Source organism: Anabrus simplex, chromosome 8, assembly GCF_040414725.1.
Source record: "Anabrus simplex isolate iqAnaSimp1 chromosome 8, ASM4041472v1, whole genome shotgun sequence".
Taxonomy (NCBI): domain Eukaryota; kingdom Metazoa; phylum Arthropoda; class Insecta; order Orthoptera; family Tettigoniidae; genus Anabrus; species Anabrus simplex.
In genome coordinates, this window is record NC_090272.1 from 123,386,291 (window position 1) to 123,409,646 (window position 23,356).

Here is a 23,356-nt window from a genome sequence, read left to right on the forward strand (position 1 = left end):
AGCCCAAAAGCCTATGTCCTCTTCACAGGGTAAAATTTTGCATGATACTGTTCCCTTAAATCGTATAGTAATAAAAGGGACATTAAACATATTATTATTATTATTATTATTATTATTATTATTATTATTATTATTATTATTATTATTATTATTATTATTGTTGTTGTTGTTGTTGTTGTTGTTGTTGTTGTTATTGTTGTTGTTATTATTATTATTATTATTATTATTATTATTATTATTATTATCATCATCATCATCATTTGGGGCCATCTAGGACCAAGGATCATATAAGAGAAATAGAGCCGTCACTCCTGTATAATAAAGTTGGCTGAGAAAACAGGTCATGGAAGCTACAGTGGCCACTTTCTCTCTGCCAACATAAGGAAATAAATCCCACGATAGTACCTCGTAGTAAACACGATGATGATAATTGTTACTTTGTTAAAATTTTAAATGTGATAGAGATAATGATTGTATTTCGGTAGGAAAGTTGTATCTAAAGCTTCTCTCGTGTCTTTTACTTGAAAAGTAAATTGCAATTACCGTATTTGTATGTTGGCAATACTGTTATAACGCTAGCTTGTATCGTTGTTTCACCGTTCGCATTTTAATGTAAATTTACATCTATTAAGTGATAAATGCAACATTGATTACTAAAATGTTAATGCAATTCATATAAAACCCCAAAACGCCCATACTTGCCTAAATCACGATCTAACATAACCTCATTCTTTCGTTTGTTCTTTGAACGTTGGGAATGGAAAACACGAGAAGGAAAGGATGAAAGTAAAACGCACCATAATGCACACAGTTTATATTTTGAATTTATTTATTCCAAACAGCAGGTAAGAAGCACAATCACACAGACGTTTACTCGCAACAGCTAGGTAGTTCAATGTGAAGTACGTTCACGATCATAATACAGTAAAACCTCGTTAATTCGAAGTCGTTGGGACTCAAAAATCGACTTTGAATTACGTGATTTCAAATTAACCGCCAATTCGCAATTCAGAAGTACCAACCCTTGCTGCGTTACAAAATACTCTAAGGCCCGTTACTGCATGCAGTTAACCTTGCTTCACAGTTTATACCTTTCAAATGCCATGAAAAAAGAACTATTTCCAAAATGTATCCAAGAAGGTGCATTTACAGTATTCAAATAATGCACTCGTATATCTTACTGGTAAACATAACCTCACGCAACGAAAGAAAGGAAAAAAAAGCACGATTCGAAGACGAGGAGAAATCTATGCTGACTCCCATGTGCAAGTGCTTTATTAATTGGATTACTATACTGTATGCATTTTAGATGCCTTGTATTTACACAGAAAGTACCCGATGCCCTTAAAATCGAATTTTCCTATGACTCTATTCTTGTACGATTTTCTCGCCATGGCACTTCTCTCGTACTTCAGAAATGTAAACACTTGCCGCGTCACAAAGTATTCTAAGACCCATTAATACATGCAATCACCTCGATTCACAGTTTAAACCTTTCAAATGCCATGGAAAAAACTATTTCCGAAATGTATCCAACAAGGTGCATTCACAATGTTCAAATAATGTACTTCGATAAATCACCAACAAACATAACCTCACGCAACGAAAGAAAAAAAAATCGCACAATTCAAAAACGAGGATAAATTATGCCGGTTCCCCTGCGCAAATGCATTATTTTTTGGATTTGTGTACTGTTTGCATTTTTACATGCTTTGTACTGGCATGGAAAGTGCCCCACGCCCTTAAAACATTGTAGCTTATCAAACTTTCCTATGACGAGGGGATAAAGTATTTCGCTTCCATGTGCATTGCAACGCACTACTATGACCCCCCATCCCTCACCCTTGTACATTTCCCGGCTGGAATTTCTCCTTTAGAACCATAAGACCGTTTGGGCTCGCATAAAAATAAAGCAATGCAGTTTCACCGGCAATGACAATATTGTTCGGTGCCTACGAATTTATTATATGAGCCACGTTTTTTCGTCAACTGTCGGCATCGCCAGTGTTCGCGGATTCTGTTTTCCCGCACACTGCCTGTTGTGTGATATTACGGCATTCCTTAAAAGGTTGAATTCAAAAGAATTCCGATTTCATTTAACTTAGCAATCATGAAGCGCACTGTAGACCCACCGAAGTGAGTGAAAGTGCGGAAAGCTACCCCTCCACGTTCCGGAACGCGCGATCTATTATGACGCAGAGCGGATAAATTTCGAGTTGAAATTACTCTGTAACATACTATTGTTTTTAAATGTAAAGGCAGTTTCGAATTAAAAGTCTGAATTTCGGTAATGGGGCCGACATTGTACTTCGAATTACGAATTATCCGTATTTCGAATTAAACAATTGAAATAACATGCAAAACTATATCTCATGTTTCCGGGAACGAGAGCTGCTTCGAATTAGGCGGGATTTTGAATTAACCGATTTTGAATTATCGAGGTTCTACTGTACTATTTCTTCACACTAAGAACGCGCATAATTGTAATTTCACACCATACTCTCAAAAAACTGGATCAAAAATCTTGTTCGATGCGAAAGAATCTCAACAAATTTTCGTCTTACAAGCACTATTACGTACCATACGACCAAGGTCCCTTCGCGCTCAACAATAATGGCGTTGTGTTTTGAATTTGCTGTACCACGCAACTGAATGTGTAATGCCAACCTCTGCCTTCTAAACTAACCCTCTAAAAGAGAATTTTAGTTTTCATTATTTAACCCGTAGTGGGTGACATGGTACATGAGCTGCAAGGAAACGTTTAAGTTTTTATTCTGGATGAATCGAACTATTGGACGGTGATCTCAAGAGTGTTTTCTATACATCAAGAAATTGTAATTTTATTTTGTTTTCTCGGTGAAAATGTTTTGTGCATCTTGAGAAATTGTTTTTTATTATTATTATTATTATTATTATTATTATCATCTTCGAAGACGAAAGACGACAAGAAAACGGTAGCACACGCGTACCTCACATCATACCGGAAATCGTTCGATATCAAACCGCCAATCGGAAAACACCTCCATGTTAAACCAATTACAAAACTTCTAATGACAACCAATTACAAAAACCCTAACCTTATATGGGCATCAAGCAAACGACAAGCCATGAAGAAATTGCTGACGCAACAATTGAACCATCAATTTCTTACACGTGTCAGTATAGGGAGTTCATTTTTAAACTGGACCAACATTTTAAAACATAAAATCAGCAAAACCAAATTATACAATCTTCAAGTTCTCTAGTTATCACTGGAATAATTGAATAATCAAATAAATATCTTAAATATCTTGAGGCATTTTTAAAAAGTTCTTTAACAGTCTTATCCAATAATCTATTGACCTTAAAAAAAATAACATAACTTTCTTGGGATACACAAATCATAATAACACATTTTTCCTTCAAATGTCCAAAGAGTTTGTTTCTAAATAATTTTCTTTCAAAATAATTTTCGGATAGTCTTTACCTAGATAAAAAACAATTTCTCAAGATGCACAAAACATTTTCACCGAGAAAACAAAATAAAATTACAATTTCTTGATGTATAGAAAACACTCTTGAGATCACCGTCCAATAGTTCGATTCATCCAGAATAAAAACTTAAACGTTTTCTTGCAGCTCATGTACCATGTCACCCACTACGGGTTACACATTAGTTGGCGGAGATCGATTGGCCCATCTCAGAACTGCTTCGGACGCTCCCTATGAAGTGTCACCCCCCTGTCTAGGACCACTTTACATTTGGCAGTTTGCTTCGCTTTCTTTTGAGTCCAGAATTCCCTCATTCTCTGTGAGTGGGCCAGCTTGCGTTCCTCTGTCCAGATGGTATGTTTTCTTTTTTCGGTTGCTTGTCTTGGTTTAGCCCATTTGGCAGTATCTTTTTGCAGAAGAGATCTCTATTGAAGGTGTCTTCAAATTTTATGTGCAGCATTTGGAGGTGGTCTTTGTTATTCATAAACCAGGGCATTGCGGTTTTGGGTTTGGAGTCAAAAAAGTGAAAGATCTGTTTAGTCAGCCTGTTTCCATCCATTCGTTTTAGATGACCGTAATATCGTGCCTGCCTTTTACGGATTGTTTCTGTAATTTTCTCTATTTTACTGTATACTTCTTTGTTGGATTTTTTATAATGGTTGCGAGTAGGGTTGCCACTTTTTGATGTAAGAAATAAGGGATATTTACCTAAAAATATGGGATATTTCACAAAAATAAGGGACAGTTCATAAATACCTGAAAATCAATCGTTAGGTACCAATTTCAATTAGATTATAATTAGTGTCATTAACAAAATAAGATAATTATTGAAATTCATAAAAGAAACTAACTTACACCTTCTTAACAGTACGTACAGTACAATGCATAAGGTATGACAAAACATGCAGAAAAAACATTATTAGAACTATGTTATTTTCTCCATCTGTACTGCACATTTGACTTAACTGACTTTAAAATTACACAGTCTTACTCCATCATGCCATAGAACTCTGTACAAGACATGTTAATATATACAGTTAATTAGTAGTTCACTTTTAATCAGATCTACTGAACACCTGTTATGACATTAAGGAGAACATGCGTTCAACTTATGTATTTGACCCAGGAACACTCGTTACAAAAGACACAAATTTTTCTAATTCTATTAATTTCTGTTGTTGTTAATGACTAGTAAACACTAACAACCACTTGTTTGACACATCTTCTGTACTGTCCAAAACACTGGGAGGAATGTTTCCAACAAGACAAAACTCTCCTCCATATCAATTATTTCAGTTAATTAGAGGGATTGATAACACACTTTAGATACTTTTAGTCTCAAACAGCATGAACAATCACGTTAGAAATTGGAATGGAAGACCTACGGAAGTACGCGGCAGAAGACGAAGTAAGTAACCCAGCATGCTCGACTTTACCAGCAAATGGCGACACATCAAGAGATTTACTTCTTCTGAGGCTCCTAAGATAAAAAAAAAACATAGGGCTACTTTGAACTTCAATGGCGCTCAAATCAAATACAGATTTTTAAATATTTAGAGGGGAAAAAAGACAAACTCTCGTTTTTACGGGACAACAATTCATAATACGGGACGCAAAATTTTCACCTCAAATACAGGATACCACGGGACAGGTGGCAACCCTAGTTGCGAGTCTTGTAGTTGGATCCCATCATACTTCTGATAATTTTGCGCTCTTTTAATTTTCAGTCTTCTTCTTCTTCTTCTTCTTCTTCTTCTTCTTCTTCTTCTTCTTCTTCTTCTTATTATTATTATTATTATTATTATTATTATTATTATTATTATTATTATTATTATTATTATTATTATTCATTTATGGCTGAAATTGATTGTGGTTTTTATGCACCTCGCCCCACTTTGTGTTGTACAGCTTCCTCTTCTTTGCTACATGCTACATACATGGTGAGGGAGAACAGTCCATCCCAGTGTTGCAATTGATTCTCTTATGTTGCAGGCTGCTTCTTCTTCTTCTTCTTCTTCTTCTTCTTCTTCTTCTTATTATTATTATTATTATTATTATTATTATTATTATTATTATTATTATTATTATTATTATTATTATGATGGTGATGATGATGATGATGGTACTATCTCCTTACAAAAGGTTGATACCATCAAGCAGTATTTTTCTTGTATTGTGTTCATATCATGGACTTTAACACTATTGAAGGTTCCATGCCCAGGATAATCCTCTCTGCTCATATCCACATTTCCCTTCTATCTTACCATTTTTGATCAGTTGTATCAGGCTATGTTTGTCATTTCGTAAGATGTGCTGCTTTCCTGCATTTTGCAAGGGTTAAGACTTCATGATTTCCCAGCACAACAGTATCTCCTTGTTGGTGACGTGGTCTTCCCATGGGATTTTATGAACAGTCTGCAATACTTCCACATTTCAAGGGATTTGCAATCAGTTCATCCTTTAATGGCCATCCATCAACACTGTGAAGCAACCCTGATAACACACAATACTTCACAATATGCCAACGAGTTTCATTTTGGAGGTCACGTTTGCACACAAGTTGTTCTTATTGTGGAAATACAATTCCTATGACTGAACGAGTTGGCCGTGCAGTTAGGGTCGCACAGCTGTGAGCTTGCATTCAAGATAGTGGGTTTGAATTCCCACTATTGGTAGTCCTGAAGATTGTTTTCCATTGTTTCCATTTTCACACCTTAATTAAGACCACGGTCGCTCCTTTCCTAATCCTAGCCCTTTCCCATTGTTCAATCACCAAACATCTTTGATGTGTTAGTGTAACATTAAATAAGTAGCAAATAGATAATAATTCCTATGTTGCCAATTCTGGTTTTGATTTCTGCTTCCAGATCCCATTTTGCTGTTGACCAGCATCCTAGATACTTGAAATGTGATATCCTTTCAATGGTGTTCTTTTATGACAGTAGGGCATATACAAAGACAAGTATCAAGTGAATTGAAGAACAGTATGGTATAGCTACACTTTCCCTCAGGGTTTCATGAATTTTATGATGTACTGGAGTTTATGTGATCAGATTTCTACTAATTGGTTAATTGCTGCTTATTTCCAGCATGTGAGCTTAGATTCTCTCTCTCCAAAGCAGATATAAACAGACAGGCCATCATTGCTGTTCACAGTATGCGAAAGTTAGTTTAGGATAGGAGATAATATTAGGAGTCGTACGAAAGTATTGCATCATATTTTCCCCCAAGAACTGTAATAGCTAAATTTATGGCATTTAGTTGAAATAATTTTGCATCTTTCATGAACATTCTGTCAAATTTCCACACAGTGACCATAACTTTCTATGCACTTGCACCACCAGTGAGCAAGACACTGTATCCCAACCTCATAAAATTGCTTGCTTCAATTCTGGAGATTAGCACGAACAGTTTTAAGTTTTTTGTCGTCAGTATAAAGGCAATGGGCTACAAAGATGATAATCTGAAGGTATCAGATCTGAGCTACATGCAGGGTGAGGGAGAACAGTCCATCCCAGGGTTGCAATTGTTTCTTTTGGGTCACACACTGCGAATGTGCAATTTTAACTTCCTCAGTGCTTGACATAATGCCCTGAGTTAATTGTACCACCTCAGTTCATAAAATCCACAAGTTACCATCTTTTTCCTAGAACACTATTGCTGGTAATTTATTTGCAGAAGGAATGCTCTTGAAGTCAGTCTTGCGGGATGAAGTCTTATGGTGCCATATCATGGAGTGTCTCTTCATCTCCAGGTTCCTTCGCCTCTGCAGTCACTAAATGTGACAGAAAATTTTCCCCACCGCTTCGAAAGTTCAGAACAGATGTCTTTCCAGGCCTTTATGCTTGTCAGTCAACATTTTTAGCACCCACTGGGAGCATGTTATACTGAGACAATACAATTATTAAGGTTCATGTCAATTAAATTTCTAATTTAAGTACCTTAATGATGTTGATCCCAGCTGGTTTTCCAGTGCCCACTATGTCACAGAGTTTGTGTGTTGTAATCCAACTGTCTTCTTGGATGAGCGTGTTGTTTCGACTCTTGTAGTCTCCTGTCCCCATAGTCACTGCTCTCTCGCTTTGAGGTTAGTCAGCGATGTTTGTTTCCCGTTGCATCTGATGTTACAAATTCACTTTCCTCCATGAATGGTCAGTGCATACCTAATATAAACACAAGCTTTCTTGCTGTTTTTCATTATAACGTTTATGTAGTTTTATCTTTAATATATTTACTATACTTGCAATATTATGTATTGCAGAGTTTTCTGTATTTGATTATCTGACTTCGACTATCACCTTTTCTTTTTGTGTTTGTCTACAGTCTCCTATTGTGGTTTGGAAGATGAAGGCTCCTGAGAAGAAGCCTTTGGTGAGGCCTGAGAAGCCTGAAGAAGTCCGAGCTAAAGTACGCAAGGGATCTCAGAAGAAAGTCCAAAATCCTATCAAGGCACTAAGTGAATTCCAAAGCCCTACAGAATCGATATGAAGGGGTAATTTGAACCCGGCCTAACCCATCCAGAAAATATGAAATTCACTATTTTTAACTTCTGTCTCATTGACTGTAAATGTTATCTTGCAAGATTTACCTGACCCAGTGTAGGTAAGACTGACTGTTTTGTAAGTAAATCGGCTGCAGTGAGCTTCCATTCCTTTTTCCCTTGTGCTGCTATTATAGGCCAGCATTTTCCTGGCTTTGTAAATACGACCGAAGTAATTTGAAGTTTGAGTTCTAGTGGAATTTTTCAGTCGTGATATACTGAGACAATACAGTTATTAAGGTTCATGCCAGTTAAAGTTCTAATTTAAACCTTTAGCTTGGTAGGAATTATTTCATTTTTGTGTTATGCCAGAGTGCGTCTTATTCAGTTCTGAGGTTTCAACTTTAAGCATTGAGTTATGTAACTATTCACAAATATTGGTTTGTGTCAAGTCTATATTTAATACCTTAGGCAATTTTTATTTTTTTAGCTGATCAAGGATTTTCTTATGTATGTCTAACTGCAGACAAGTCATTTAAACATGTTTACAGTTTTAAATGCCGACATTATATGAAGACTACAAAGTATTTACACATGTACAGCTTCTCCTTGTCCCTTCCTTAATAATATGTCTCAAAATCAAGATGTGTGTTTTACAGAATGATTGTCTCTTGCCCAAGAATACAATAAGCATGAAGGTGCAGAATAGTGTGTTTATGTATCTTAAATGTTATATGTTGTGATGTTTCATAAATTCCACACTGTACAAGGATAATCTGGCAATTAAATTGTCAGTGTTTTGAAACATGGTAGAAAAATGCATTACACACCACAATTATAAGTCTCTGTTTCTCAGATGTATGTGTAACATCACAGTGGTGCTTAGGTGTAATTAGAACACGCAACATTGCTTACTGCCATTGTAAAGCGAGCAAAACTAAAGACAAAAATTAATATGAAGATGTGTTCATTGTATTCACAAAATTTAAACATTGGATATACTGAAGAGCTTACAAAATTCTGTCTGCTTGTAATTTGGATGCTGCATAAATGACTATCGTTGGGCATGTTAGGTAAATGGGTTAGCATCAGCAACAACCTGCTGTCATAAAACTTCGCTCGAGAATGGACAACAAACTCGGCCAAAGGCTGGAAACTATTCAAGATGATTATGTTTGGGAAATAAAATTAAATACTACATGAAGCAGAATGTTGTTTAGAGAGTGATTGCCTAGTTGTACTTCCTCTTAAAACAAAAATCACTGTAGCCACCACCACCAGCGAGCGACGAGTGGCTGCATGGTTTGAGTCACATAGCTGTCAGCCTGCATTTGGGGGACAGTGGGCTCAAATCCCAAAATCCCACTTTTTTTGTCTCCCATTTTCACAAGCCACCGACTTCAATAGCAAAGCTAGTGATGAATAAATATTCATTTGTGGTTTGATCTTGCAGAAAGTACTTGAGGTTGAATTTTTTATTTGGCATCAATATATATATTTTTTATTTTTTTAAAATTTTTTTCTCTCAAAGGAATATCCTAAGTTTAGTTGTATACTAATACAGTTGTAAAAGTGGTACCGGTAGTTATTGTCTTCTTCAACCTTGTGAAAAAGCAGAGATTTTTGAGCTTAGAGTTAGATATCATGAACGTAAGGATTACTTTACTATAATTAGAGTTTTGGTTAATGTAGGAAAAATGTAGGATGCAAATGGTGGAAGAAGATCTTTAAGTATAGTGAAGTTTTGTGTTTCTTTGTTTACAGCAATTTATGAGTAGGGTTCTTATACATCCTGTATTTTACTATTGTATGGGATTGTCCATTATTATATAGGTGCATCCCAATACATTTTCTTGGGACACAGAATTGTGCTGCATTTTGTAAATTTGTATTGAACATTAACATATTTTACAATTAACATATGAAATATTCCAGAAATCTGTCTCGTTCATAAACATTTCTTGTCATTTGGTGGCAAAATTCATGATGGTGGGTGCCGGTGAAAATATCAGCGCACTGGATGAACGATAAATACACATTATTATAGTGTGCTCAACGTGTAGAAAAGGTTAGATGTTACCAATTTCATTCTTTTGTTTAATTAACAATGCATCTTGTTGAGATGAAGTATTTGTTTTTGGGGCCGATGACCTTCGATGTTAGGCACCTTTAAACAACAAGCATCATCATCATCAGTATTTGTTTTATTGACCATATGGCAGAAAATTTGTGGGGAGATTGTTCTGTTAAAGGAAAAGACTTTTGCCATAATTATTTAAGCAATAAGGAATATTTATTGAAATTTTACGCTGCACACATGAGCCCATTCATAGTGACAGATCTTGTGGCAAGCATGGTTGAAACCACTATCCTGATTTACTTTGCTGAAATTCCTTTTCAAAAGTTCTATCCCTTGGCTGAGAGGGTTCATCAGTTCTTTAAGGCGCAGGTCATTTTTATCCTGAACAGTGAAGTAATTTTTGATAGATTTTATTGTTCTCTTTATAGCTTATTTAGGAGAGTGTATGTATTTTTTAAAAAAATTCTGAATTAGGTTGAGTGACAAGTCCATTGGTCTGCTTTGGTTAGGTCTTCTGTGTGACAGACCATTGGTCTGTTTACGGAATATGTGCTGAGCGAAACGAGGTATAAAGGATTAGACTTGTTTACGTATGTGAGTGTGTGTTACTACATTTTCAGCACTGCACCAGCTTATAATTCCTTGGAGTATGCAGCGCATGCCCCCATGTTACTTCACTGGCACTCACTGTTAGAGAGTTTTACCCATTTCATCATTTTGCAAGAAGAATGGAATTAACACCTTGTGGATGTGATAATAACTAAGTTTGCTTACCAGATACAACACTGCTCTGCTGTGAAATGAAATCTACTATTTGACGAGGTGATAATAATCTTGAAAATTACAATTATGAAGAAAGAAAATATAAAACAGAAGTTTGGTTTGAATTGTTCAGCTGTGTTGGAGATTTTTGAACTTAGTCACATACCATGAAGTCCCTTTTTTGAAATTTTTTTAAAAGGATAACTTGACTATAGTTAGAGTTACAAATGGCAGAAGAAGAACTTTAAATTTAAGAAAGGTTGCCAAGTTCTTCTGCAGCATTCATTGCACAAATTCTAGTTTTGGAAGTCTGTTTTCTCAGATGAACTTCTTATGGACAAACAAAAAGAATAGCTTATCTGTAGACACTTGAAAGCTATGCTGATTGTTAAAATCATTTTCAGTTACAACTTTATGGAATTCCATAACTTTGTATTATGTAATCGTTCTTTAATTACAAAAAAATATGTTCATCTGAGATGCACATATCATATAGTAGCATTGTTTAAAGTCACAGTTTTAAGTTTATGTATGTTTTTTACACTTTGGTAGTATTTATTAAAGAAGAAAAGCAAAGAAATTTTGTTAATCTATTCAAATCTAAAGTGCTGCATATTTATTTATTTTCAATAAGTATACGATAACGATCCCTACTTATGAGGCTTATGAAATGAATCTGAGCTTGAAGATTACAAGCACAGACACCGTTACGGAAGCAGAAATGACTCCCCTTCCACCCAAGAAATAACAGTGTTGGGATTGAAAAATTTGGGAATCAGGAAGACGGTAGAAGACTTATGTTTAAAAATCACACTTAATAATTCTTGATGTCAAGAGATGTAATTATCTCTAGTATTGTAATTTTTAGGGCATGAGTCTTTCTTCTGCTACTCATAGGGATGAACTGTTGACTTTGGTTCTTGAAAATAATTTCCCTTCTTGTATTTCATTCCACAATATTTTGCTTAAACTGCCTTTATGTGTGAAGAGTGTGAATTCTTGCAATGTGTGACTGCATGTTTCTGTTGATGGTTCAGACTGGTCTTGTCTTGTTAAGTCAGTGAGTCTTATCTTGTGATAAATGCCCTTATGGTTGAATGGCTTAACCTAATTGATGACTTTTGTAGAACATTCAGCTTCTGGATTACATTAACCAGAACATTTGAACACAGACACACCGAGAATGGGGTAAATGATCAAACACTGAAGATGTAGTAGAATGATCAAACTTATGTTACTACCAATATTATAAAACTAACAGTCAGGGTACTTGGGAAAACAGGACAAATCTGAAGTTGAAACTTTATTGAACAGTTTGTTAACTAACTGCATCAGTCTTTGACAGAATTTGAAAGTATTATTAAAAACATAGTTCAATTAAATTGGTACACATGGTCAATAGCTTTCTGATTATATATGGCCTAATTTAAAAGTGCCTTTGATTTTTTCCCCACTGGCCTTTTTTTCTGATTATATACACTGTAAAGAATGTAGTGCTAAATGGACCAATAGTACTTAATAGATAATATGAGATCTCCATGGTATGCCTTAAAGAATTAATTTGTCATTTAAATGCTCATTTTGTACAATTTGTAGGCCTAATTGTTTTTATAACTTCAAAGCTTATAAAGTGATATTCTGAAATCTTAGTCCATATTCATAATTAAATTGTTCTTATACTCTCAGTACTTTCAGGATTGAAGATTCCATGAAAGCATGAATGAATAACTGTACCCCGATCAATGCCCTATTTATTTTCCTAATGTGACTTCTTGCAAACCACTTTTCTTTCTGAAAGCAATGTCTGTAGTCCTCTACATTGAGATGACCCAAGCCAGTTCATAATTATTTGTCCATGTATGCATTGCTTTCATGTGTCATTCTGGTAGTTGTGGAACAAAATTAGTTTATTGTTTGTGATAACCACTTCTGTCAGAGTTAAAATTTGTTCTGTCTTTGCACTCATGTTAGGGTCAAAGATGTTCACGAGAGTCTGAGAATGTGCATGTGTTTGTAGGGTGCTTGGAAAGTAGGAGATGGAGAAATTGTGTGTTAAGGTTATATCAAATTTTCCTTTGATTAACTACACTCATTGTAGAAGGTTCACATGATTCTGAAAGTAATGGAAAGGAACAAACAGCTGAAACTGAGATAGGTCTCATTCTTCCAACAGTTCTGATCTTGTTTGCTCTGATTTCTATAGCAGCTCTCCATCCTGATGTGCTTATAAATAGAACATCAAAATGAACAACTATCCACAACTATCATAAATCAAGTCAGCCCAATATGAGGAAGGACTAACCAGAATCATTTCATAAAGAATTAATACATTACTACGTACTAGTGAACATGCTGAAAAGAGCATCTAATGTCAATACAAATGGGGCCTACTATACAGATTTCCACAGGTTAGGGAGTTCATGAACAACTCTGGCAGCACAGTTGCGGAGAAACAGTTTCCCCAAAAAATCTCAGAGGAGCAGAAGCAGCAGAAAGTTACCAATTCTGTACCCTATTTACATGAAACAGACATTTCTTCTCAATCTTTTCAAGTAAGAGAATTATCACATTCCTGTCACAAGAGTTAATATTTAAGCTGCATGTGGAAAAGAAAGGATCATTCACCAGTAATGAAGCAGTTCATCAGCACTTTGTGTGAGTCCACACGTAGCATCAAGGCTAATCTCACCACTTAAGCATGTTACAATGGAAACGAACATTGATGTTTTGAGCAGGCAATTCAAATATTTCAGTAAGACAAAAGTGTATTAGTTACACAACTAGGTGGAATTGCTGAGCCACTTAACAAGAAAAGTTCTGCATGGAGCAGAGCAACATTATTATTATAAATGGAGAATATTATCACCGTTAGATGGTATAAAATTAAATTTATTTCTGTTATAAGTAAAGCTTTGTTATAACTAAAGATTTGGTGTTTGAGAGTCAGACATAGCTAAATTTCATTCTTTTGTAACTAAATTGTATCTCTCAGAATAACATCTGTATAGAATTCAAACCATATACTGTAAATATCTGGCATGAACTAAAATATAAAATAATTGTGCTGTCTCATCTTATCAGTACATATTAAATTCTCATACTATTAAAGTACATCATTATTGGGTCCAAGTTTTATTTTATTGCAAAACTTCCACATTAAGTTTCATTTCAGTGAGGGAAAAGTTATTTATATAAATGTGTACATGAAGAGAAACATGTTCTGTACAGCAGTATTATACCATAAATATTTTTCCCATTCTCTAAAACTCAATTCTATACGTTCCATAGACTAGAAGAGTGTGTCATAGTATTCAGTGTGGACCAGTACTTAGATGGTTTGCTATTAGACTAGTCAAGATTAAGTAAGGTATTTATTAGCTAATGAGTCTACTGAGGATGAGTTTCCATGTAAAGTTAAAAGTCCACAAGTTTTTAAAAAGAAAGAGAGAAGATATATGTGTGTGTGTATGGATGGAAGAATGAAATGTGGTATTCCATTGTTTTAGTATTGATCCTAGCAATCTGTCACTGAGTAGTAAAAGCTCTAGGTAATTCATTGATTACATGGATGACAAACCACAGACTGACATAGCCTGTATAAGGTACTGTAAATGCAGACTAGTGACTACAGAATAAAATTTGAAGGATAAGTCAGTGTTGAATTTCGATGAAAATGGTATCACATGTATTTATAAATCACCAATACCAGTCGTAACGATTGTAAATATATCAAACTCAGTACAAAAAAAACACACACACAACTATTATGACTGATTACTTCAGCATGAACTATTATTGCAATCCTATCCTTAGACATAAGGGTAATTTGATATTCCAAGGGTCAGAATAGTATTTATCTTTATCTGGTTGGAGGTCTATTTGTTTAGTACAGTACTCTTACAGGTATATTGTGGTATATATATTTTAATCAGTCATGAAGTTACACTTCTATGAAAACTTTAAACTAAAATGGTATTTATTTTATATTTTATAGGCATGTTATGTTGTGCAGCTATAAATGTACATTGAAATGCTAAGTTTTCGATTGACTTCTCTGCATTATGAAAAGAAAAAATAATCTAATATCATTTAAAGCATAATTGCAACCCTTCTTTTACCAGTTGCACAGGACAGGAGTATGTCATGTCATCGCCAAAATTGCAGTCCATGTTCCATCATATGGCAGTAAAGAAATTAAATCAAGAACAAACATAAGTATGGAATACGAAATATTAGTTGAGAACCATTCACAGTGGAAAACCTAAATCTCATAGATTATAAAAGTTTGGCATGAGTAGGAATAAAATGAAATAGTATTTGATAACTGCAACACTGATTTAGCTATGAAAGTTGCACCATCATATAAAACCTTGGATATACAATTTTGTTTCTTACAACGTTTGGAATAAAGATCAACAACTCGGGCAGGAATCTAATGAGAGCAAAATATAGAAACTAATTAGCACAGTTTGCAGTATACTCAAATATTTGTATACTTAACATTATTTGTTAAATCATCCATTACGGGATTTATTGATGAAGAACTTGTTTTCTTGTTGTAAGTGTAACTGTTAATATCTTGAACTGTTGTCATCGAAGTATGGAAATCTTGTTAAAAATTGTTGCTGGTACTAATGGGTAAGACAAGTGGGACAAGTGTCTTTGCTTTTGGCCAAATGTATTGATTTATAATATTAATACTTCCATATCTTCTATTAACATTACTCATTTGCAAGATTCAATGGAAATAAGTTCTGTGGCACACTTAGTACAGTATCATTTTCATGTAAGTGGAAATGATGGGATCTTATTTTTGAGTAGATATATTTTATATCAATGTGACATTAATGGTACAACAGCATACCTGCCAAGTATTCCGGTTTTTCCGTAAAATGTACAGATTTTGAGTGTGTTTTACGGTTGTACGGATGAACAACGTTATTGTACGGATTTTGAATATCCGCGCTTGGTTTCGCTTTCTGTGGTCAAATTGGATTTGTTTGACTTTCAATAGTAGCTAGTAATAAGAGATGCAGTGTTTGAAATTCGACCAGTAAATGTATCATTAATCACATTACGATTATCACTGTGCTTTTGTCACCTGTTCGAGCTCAACTGCTACTTCATTCACTGAGCTGTTCCCAAACAAGTAGCAGGCTGTGATTTTGAAGAATAGAAATCTGTGAAAAGTAACAGGCTGTGAATTTATATATAACTACTTTAGTAACTGCGTCGTGCTTCGTAGCAGCTGTGAAAGGCTTTGTTTGTGTGTGGGTGTGAGTAACATTAGCGGTAGTTATGAAACGTGTGGAATTGTGTGACGAATTTATTGGCGATTTAGTATTTTTAGTGGTGTTCGTAATGAATTCAACTAAGAAACGGTGTTATCAGTCTTTTAGGGAGGCATATTCTGCCTAATTTCATTGTTTTATACGATCACGGAAAGTGTTCCCAGTGTTCAGGGGAAACAGATGAGCACTCGTCAAGATGTAAGTTTGTGTATTTCATTTGAGGGATGGTCATAACATATATTTGACTTGTATTAGTATTGTTTATAATCTACCCCCTTGCCATCCTTTTTCATTATGTCTTAGACTTTGCGACGCATGTGAGTGTTGTTCAAAATTTTCCGCTGTAGGATCTTCCGCATTTCTCTTTTTGAAAGTTGGCAGGTATGCAACAGTTATTCATCACCAGTCTGTCTACAGTTCTCTCATATATTCTTACTAGCTGTAGTACCCGTCGTTGACGGGACAATCAATTAGCATGTGTATGATGAATTTCTTGACCACCCCTCATATTGTTCCCCAGATTATGAGGCACACATGTAGGCATGCGTTCCCTGTCAGCAGCTTGTCATAATGTACTTGCTTCTTTGCTCTCTGTGGCCCTTTACAGTTTCTATTATTTATTTTTATTTTATTTTTGTTGGCATTATTGCTCATTTTGATTTGATCTCTTACTGGTATAAAAGAAAGCCATAATATTAACAAAATACTGACAGGTGTACAAAGCTTTTAAAACATTGCCGGAATGATCTCCATAGCAACTCTCTTTACAATCTGTAGAGCTAGTTATCAGCTCTTGGACTGAAAACTTTCCCATGACTGCCACTGATATTTCCCTTATTTTTCATTATATCAGAAAAGGTACCAGTATAGAACAAAAATTTGCCATGAACTATTTTTCTGTAAATCAACCGTAAGAGAGATACATCAAATTTTATACTTCAGGCCCCTTTTGAAACATCCCCTCCTGGTGAAATATTTTGGGCAACTTATAACTAAGATCCTATTCGACAAATATTAAACTGAACTCAACCTAGGTCATTACAATGGCATCAGTATTCTTGTCAGAATGCAATATTAACAGACTGGAATGTCATGATTAAAAGCAACATCATATTACATGCTTGATCAGATAAAAGATGGCCCAGTTTCTCACTTTTCACAAAAAGTACTACGCTGGCATTCTAACAGTGCCAATTTCCAAAGCTGGAACAACCCAGCCACAGGCAGTGGTGAACACTGCTCTGCCATTTTCCATTAAGTGTACACATTCCTCATTCATATCAGCACCTCAGAGCAGGGATCGAATAGCTGGAATACTATGATGAGCCAGTGTGTCACGTACCAGTAGTTATCAGAACATATAGGAATGGCATGATAAAAAAGAGTTATCTAACTCCCCAGCTACTTCCCGCCAGTATTCAGGAAGGCTATTCTACTCGGGACACGCCAGTAATCCCATCTATCGGAGATGAGTGGCAGCAGAAGTGACAAAGCAAGTCGCAACAAACAGTAGTCAATAAATGTTGTTGTTGATGGATCAGTTGGGGCTTTCAATATTATAGGCCTTCGCATTTAGTTTTCTTCTGACTCTGTTATATGAGAGCATCATCTTCCTCCTTTCATGACTAAATCTTATCTTATTCTTCAAGTGATTGTTCCTTTATTTTTTATTTTTTTGATAATCATCTTCACAGTGTTCCTTGTCAGTATGAGCTGATGACCACGCAGTTATTCATGTTAAGACAATCGTGACAAAACTACCATCACCGCGATTAAACGATATTCTCATGTTAGTGATGCTCGGCATTGATATGGACTAAGGAACAAAAGTCTGAATTCATGAATTCTGTTATAGTCTGTATGGTAAACTGTACAGGACGTAACTTATTTGTTATGCAGTATTTATCGGTAGGACAACTGATAACACACATATTTGAGAATTACCCTTTAGGGCTTGCGTGAATAAAATTATTTATAGACTAGACTATAATGCCTTATTCCTTGACTTCACATACCGATTTTCATTCAATTTTGTTCCTCCATTTTCTCATCGCTCGGCATTGACATGAATTAAGCAAAAAAAGTATAAATTCATTAATATCTCTGTCATCATAACCAGTATGGTAAAACTGTACAAGACATTAATGATCGGAAATTGTATTCTGTATAACTTTTATTGTGTAGTATTTGAGACTTAAATTTTAGACGTTCCCTAAGCTACCATTTCACTCAGTGTGAATAAAATTATTTCTAGGCTAGACGATAATGCCTTATTCCCTGACTTTGTTCTAGTTTTCATACATACATGCATACTGCCCCTTTTATTCCCAGTAGGCTCAGCTGGAGAGCAAAAGTCCCAGGCGTAGACAGTTCGCTGGCAGGCTTTTCTTGCTTTTAAAAGGCAGGAAAGATACAAGGACTGATGACAATCATAAAAACAGCAATTACACCAACAGTTTTGACATTTATTTATAAACTAGCACTCAATAACAAATAACAAAATTTTACAATCAAATTGATGGCTTTTTACTCAAAATTCTTCTCTGCGAGTTGCCTGAGATATAACACCATTGTTCTCCAACCCTTTCGAAGCTGAATTTTTAACTGGAAAGTATAACAAATTGTTATTAGCCTACATCTGGCTTGAATAAAGGAAATAAATTAGGTTGAGAGAATCTCCTCTTAATAATGGTGAAATTATTTACAAGTTTTAAGAAAATTAAATATCAATGAGCTTTCATGGCTATGCTAGACTATCATGTGCTTTCATGATAGCATCTACACTTTCACAAAAAAACTTTACATTCTCTAAATAAATTAATTATGGCATCATTGACTTCACAAAATCTGTCAGAAATATTTTAACAAAGTCGTCCTACTCATGGATAAGTTTCATTTACACTACTTCCTCTATCTAGTATGAGTTCCATTGAACTGTGCTTCGAAAATATTTATTACAAAAATTTTAATTAAAGCATGGCTATATTATCATTAAGTTACATTCTCATAATTATTATTTCCATGAAACTCCCTCAATATTTCACTAAACAACACATGATATTAGTTAATTCTTATTATCTGACGCCTTAAAAAATGATGTTTACAATCTTTACAAATATGGGAAACTTTGCCCTCACTAATGAAATACTATACTATGAAATATTTGTGTCAGGTACCTTAATGTTGCCTCAACGTAAATTATAAATAAAATCCATTAAAGGTTTAAATCCAAATAAATTAAATCATCATAAACAATGCTGACAATAACCTGGGCCTAACATGGTGAATATGTGGCCAGGTCAGAACCACATTTCAATAAACCACAGAACAATGAAAATCACTTCAATGCTCACTCCGCATTCACACAAATGACACACGAATATTATTTACATATATTACAAGCAGATTCTAGAATTTGAATATTAAATTTTGATTCTTATCATCTGCTCATGGAATCTTAAGATGACGCTATCGCTCAAATATCTACTCACGACCCTCACAGAAATGTGATAAAATGTGGGGGATCACTTATTGAAAGATAATAAAGTTCTCACAACGTTGGTCACAAAGAAATTAGCGGTTTAATATATAGAAGAAGTGTCAATACAAACATGCACATAATACAGGTCAAACATAAACACCTCAAACTCGTGGTTCATGAGTCACGATAGATATTATTATTACTTTAAATCTTACACACATCATTTAACACGTGCTCCAAACACATACTTCCCAAATAAATTCAATAACTGATCCTTCAGGATTCCACTGTATTCCAGGCTCATATTCTACTTAATTGAGCACATATCAACATTTCCTAATAAAAACAAGTAACATTTAAACTTGTGACCTTAATCTTCAGTTTAACCCGAACTATAATTAGTAGTAGTAGTAGTAGTAGTGCTGGATCTAATTTCCACATAAATCTGAGTTCAACAATTGATCAGATGATACTAACACGCGTGAAATCCAACGAAATACGTGAGATGAAATTTACACTGAAATTCAGCACATTAAATATGCCTTAAACCTGTCCCACACGACTTCAACATTTGAAAATCCTCTCAAAAATAATTATCATTTATCGGTGAGGACAGTGATTTTTAAATAGTACACTAAGCTGTTGGTTGAGACATTTAGTCATATTAGAAGATACACACAGTCTAACTACTCGAATAGAACCCAGTAACTCATACACTCTCAACATAACAAAACTACCATTACCCATGTGAAAGGAGAATGAAAATATCATCCTAATTTACAAATCTAATAGAAATGCTATCACTAATGAATAAGTGAGTATTATTTCTACAATGGTGAACAGGAAAAACATTATAAATTGGTACTTAAATGTCTGATAGATGTGGATCTCCATCGATGTTCTGGAACTGCTCGTTCACATGTTGCTGGTAATCTGCTCTAATCGCTATCTCGCCATGTTAGATGTTGCCTACATCTTAATTCATCATGATGACAGCCAAGTCCAGATTTGAAATCTTATAGGTTTCTCCTTCAGATGGTAGTTGAAACATCCTGGCAAAATTCAGTGAACACGTTGCGGTCCTCTTCTCTCTTGGTGAGGTGAAAGCTGAAACTAACACAAAATTTTAGTCTGTGTTCCACACACAACCACATTGAATTTATTGAAGAACAGTATGTAACTTTGCCCTCGAAAATCTGTTTTTCTCGTCGAATACTATAATGTCGGAGGGTATCAGAGTAAGAATATCGTAGAATCAAAGTATCAGCATATTACAGCGTCCAAATATCAGAGTATAAGAGAGTGTTTCTTCGTAAAACACGAGTATATAAGCCTTTACCAGGTGGGTGTGTCACAATATCGTCTCGTAATTGGACGTCGTTCTTACACCTGATAGCTTGTTACAATTGTAGATATTACATTGTCCAGAATATTCCACACGCACTGCACATTTCCTTGGCCTTGAAAATTTGCAATTAGGTCACATGGTACAGCTGACTGGTCGATTGAAAAATCAATACTTCTCCCCCGGCTGGTAAAAACTGGGTTTTATGCATGTGAACACGACTTTGTAAGACTGAACTTGAAATATATCACCCATAATAAAGGAATGATAGCCTCTTATTTTCACACACAATATACCGTTCATTGTAGGCCAAATTTGAAGGGGACATTATCCCTTGGTTGGAAATGATTTAGTTGGTAAATTAAATCATAAGGACACAGAAATACAACAGAAGAATGTTCCCTGAAAATTTGTATTTCACAGATGTGGAGTCACACTATTCTTCTATTTGCATCCGACGAGCTTGCTCTGCACGTAGCCTACTATTGTCAGCCTCAAGAGCAGCACCTAATAAACGAAGTTGTCCCAGTAAAGTGGCCTGTAGATCTTGACATTCCATGCATATTTCTTCCGGCATATTCACCTGCGTTGCTACCTGATGGTGGGTTGGATCCTCATTTTCTTCCTTCGATGCATCTTCTGTAATGACGTTAATTTGAACCACTGTAGCCTGTCTTGGAAAATAATAACTCCTCAAATTAGCGGCGTTATGGGTGCCTTCATAAGTGTTGGTTTTATATGTGTTGTTCCCAAAGAGTTTGATAATTTTATAAGGCCCAACGAAAAGTGGTATAAATTTTGCGTAGAACTTGCTGGTAGGTTCCGATACTGCTGGTTTTTTCACTAAGACGTATTCATTCCATCATAATGGTCGATGAAATTTCTTGTCCTTGACTCTTTTCTGTCGTCGCTCAGCGTGCTCCTGTAGTGACTTAGCAGCTTTCTCAATATTCTCATTCAAGGTGGGTTTAAGTGTAGCTAGACATTGATTGATATTGTCCCATGGTCTTATAGGATATCTGTCGAAATGAAGGACAGAAGGAATTTGAGATGTGGCCTTATGAATGGTGTCGTTTAAGCATTCCATCATAATAGGCAGGACGTCTATCCACATCCAGTGTGTTTCTCCACAAAATATGCGACAAAATTTAGCCAGCTGGATTACTGGAGGGGTGTCGTACAGAATTTAAGATATGTTTAATCTCTTAACTGCCTCTGTGGATTAGTGGCAGAGTGTTAGCATCCGGATCGCAAGTTCAAACCCAGCAGAGGTAGTCAGAATTTTGAAGGGCAGAAAAACATACATGTGGCACTCCATGTCGTACGGTGTCAGCATGTAAAAAGATATGTGGTGACACATTTGGTGTTTACCCAACAAAATTCATTAAAAGCTTAGAGAAGAAAGGGACTTCAAAATTTGTGAGCAGATATACAGTTGGTGTCAGATTAATATACCTGTGCACAGTAGCTGAACCATACAATTATTATCATTACCAATATTATTATTTTATCATTTAGTACAGTTTTCTAAAATGCTTATGAGGATGCTATAAATACAAAACTTTTCTTGTGAAAATCACTATGTTTTGTTGATATAAGTAAATTATGATTAACAAATTTCAGTTATCTCAATAGTGATTTTATTCTACAGATTTGTTATAGCATCTTTTTATGCATGATGGTACATTTCCATTGTGAATGGTTCCATAGCTCCAACCTTTTTTGATGGTCGCTTTTATACAGGGATGGCTTGCTAGGGTCTTTCACTAACCTTGCAAGTAGTGCTCTTCTTACTAATCATCATTGTCATTAGTAAAGTAAGAAGCACATATTTTTTGCTCGATTGGCAGCTTTGCAATATCATTTAGTTCACTGTGGAATCTTAAGAAGAAAAATGTGTCTTAAAAGTGCTGCGGGAATATTACATTCTCTGCTATTGTCCACATGTTAACTATAGTGCTGTTATTTTTTTAATTTGTGTCCATAGTTTGTAACATATTTCTTCCATTATAAATATATATAAATACAGTAAATAATTTCTTTTATATTTTGTGCATTGTTATAATAGTTAATTTTTTAATGAGAATGGCAGCCAAACATATCATCCATTGTTACTAAATGGGTTGTCATGAAATCTGTTGGCCAGAGAATGAATGTATTTGATTGTAGATTAGAAGTATTAAATCATTTTATATCAAGTAAATTATACTTAATACCAATGAAGTGTTTCATTTTTATTCCTGTTTATAACCATAATAGCCTACAACAAAGTGCTTATTTCAGTAATATCTCTCAAGCATTTGGACTTCAAATAAGTAGACTGCTTTGTAATCATTCCTTTAATCAACTACAGTGATGAGCCAGAAGAGAATAAAAAGGAGTTTAAAGAAGTGAATGAACATGTAATCACCTTTTATAAGGTTTTATTAAACTCAAGACAACCAAC

General features: G+C 35.0%; 1 protein-coding gene across 3 annotated transcripts in view; it reads left to right on the forward strand.

The window, feature by feature from the left end:
* Positions 1–23,129, forward strand: part of alpha-Cat (catenin alpha) — a 204,695-nt gene extending 181,566 nt beyond the window's left edge. For all 3 annotated transcript variants that reach the window (XM_068228829.1, XM_067152964.2, XM_068228830.1), the window contains exon 17: positions 7,795–23,129. In XM_068228829.1, the coding sequence (XP_068084930.1) occupies positions 7,795–7,959 (165 nt within the window). In that variant the 3' untranslated portion in view covers positions 7,960–23,129. The remainder of the gene's footprint in view (positions 1–7,794) is intronic.
* Positions 23,130–23,356: the final 227 nt, after the last annotated feature.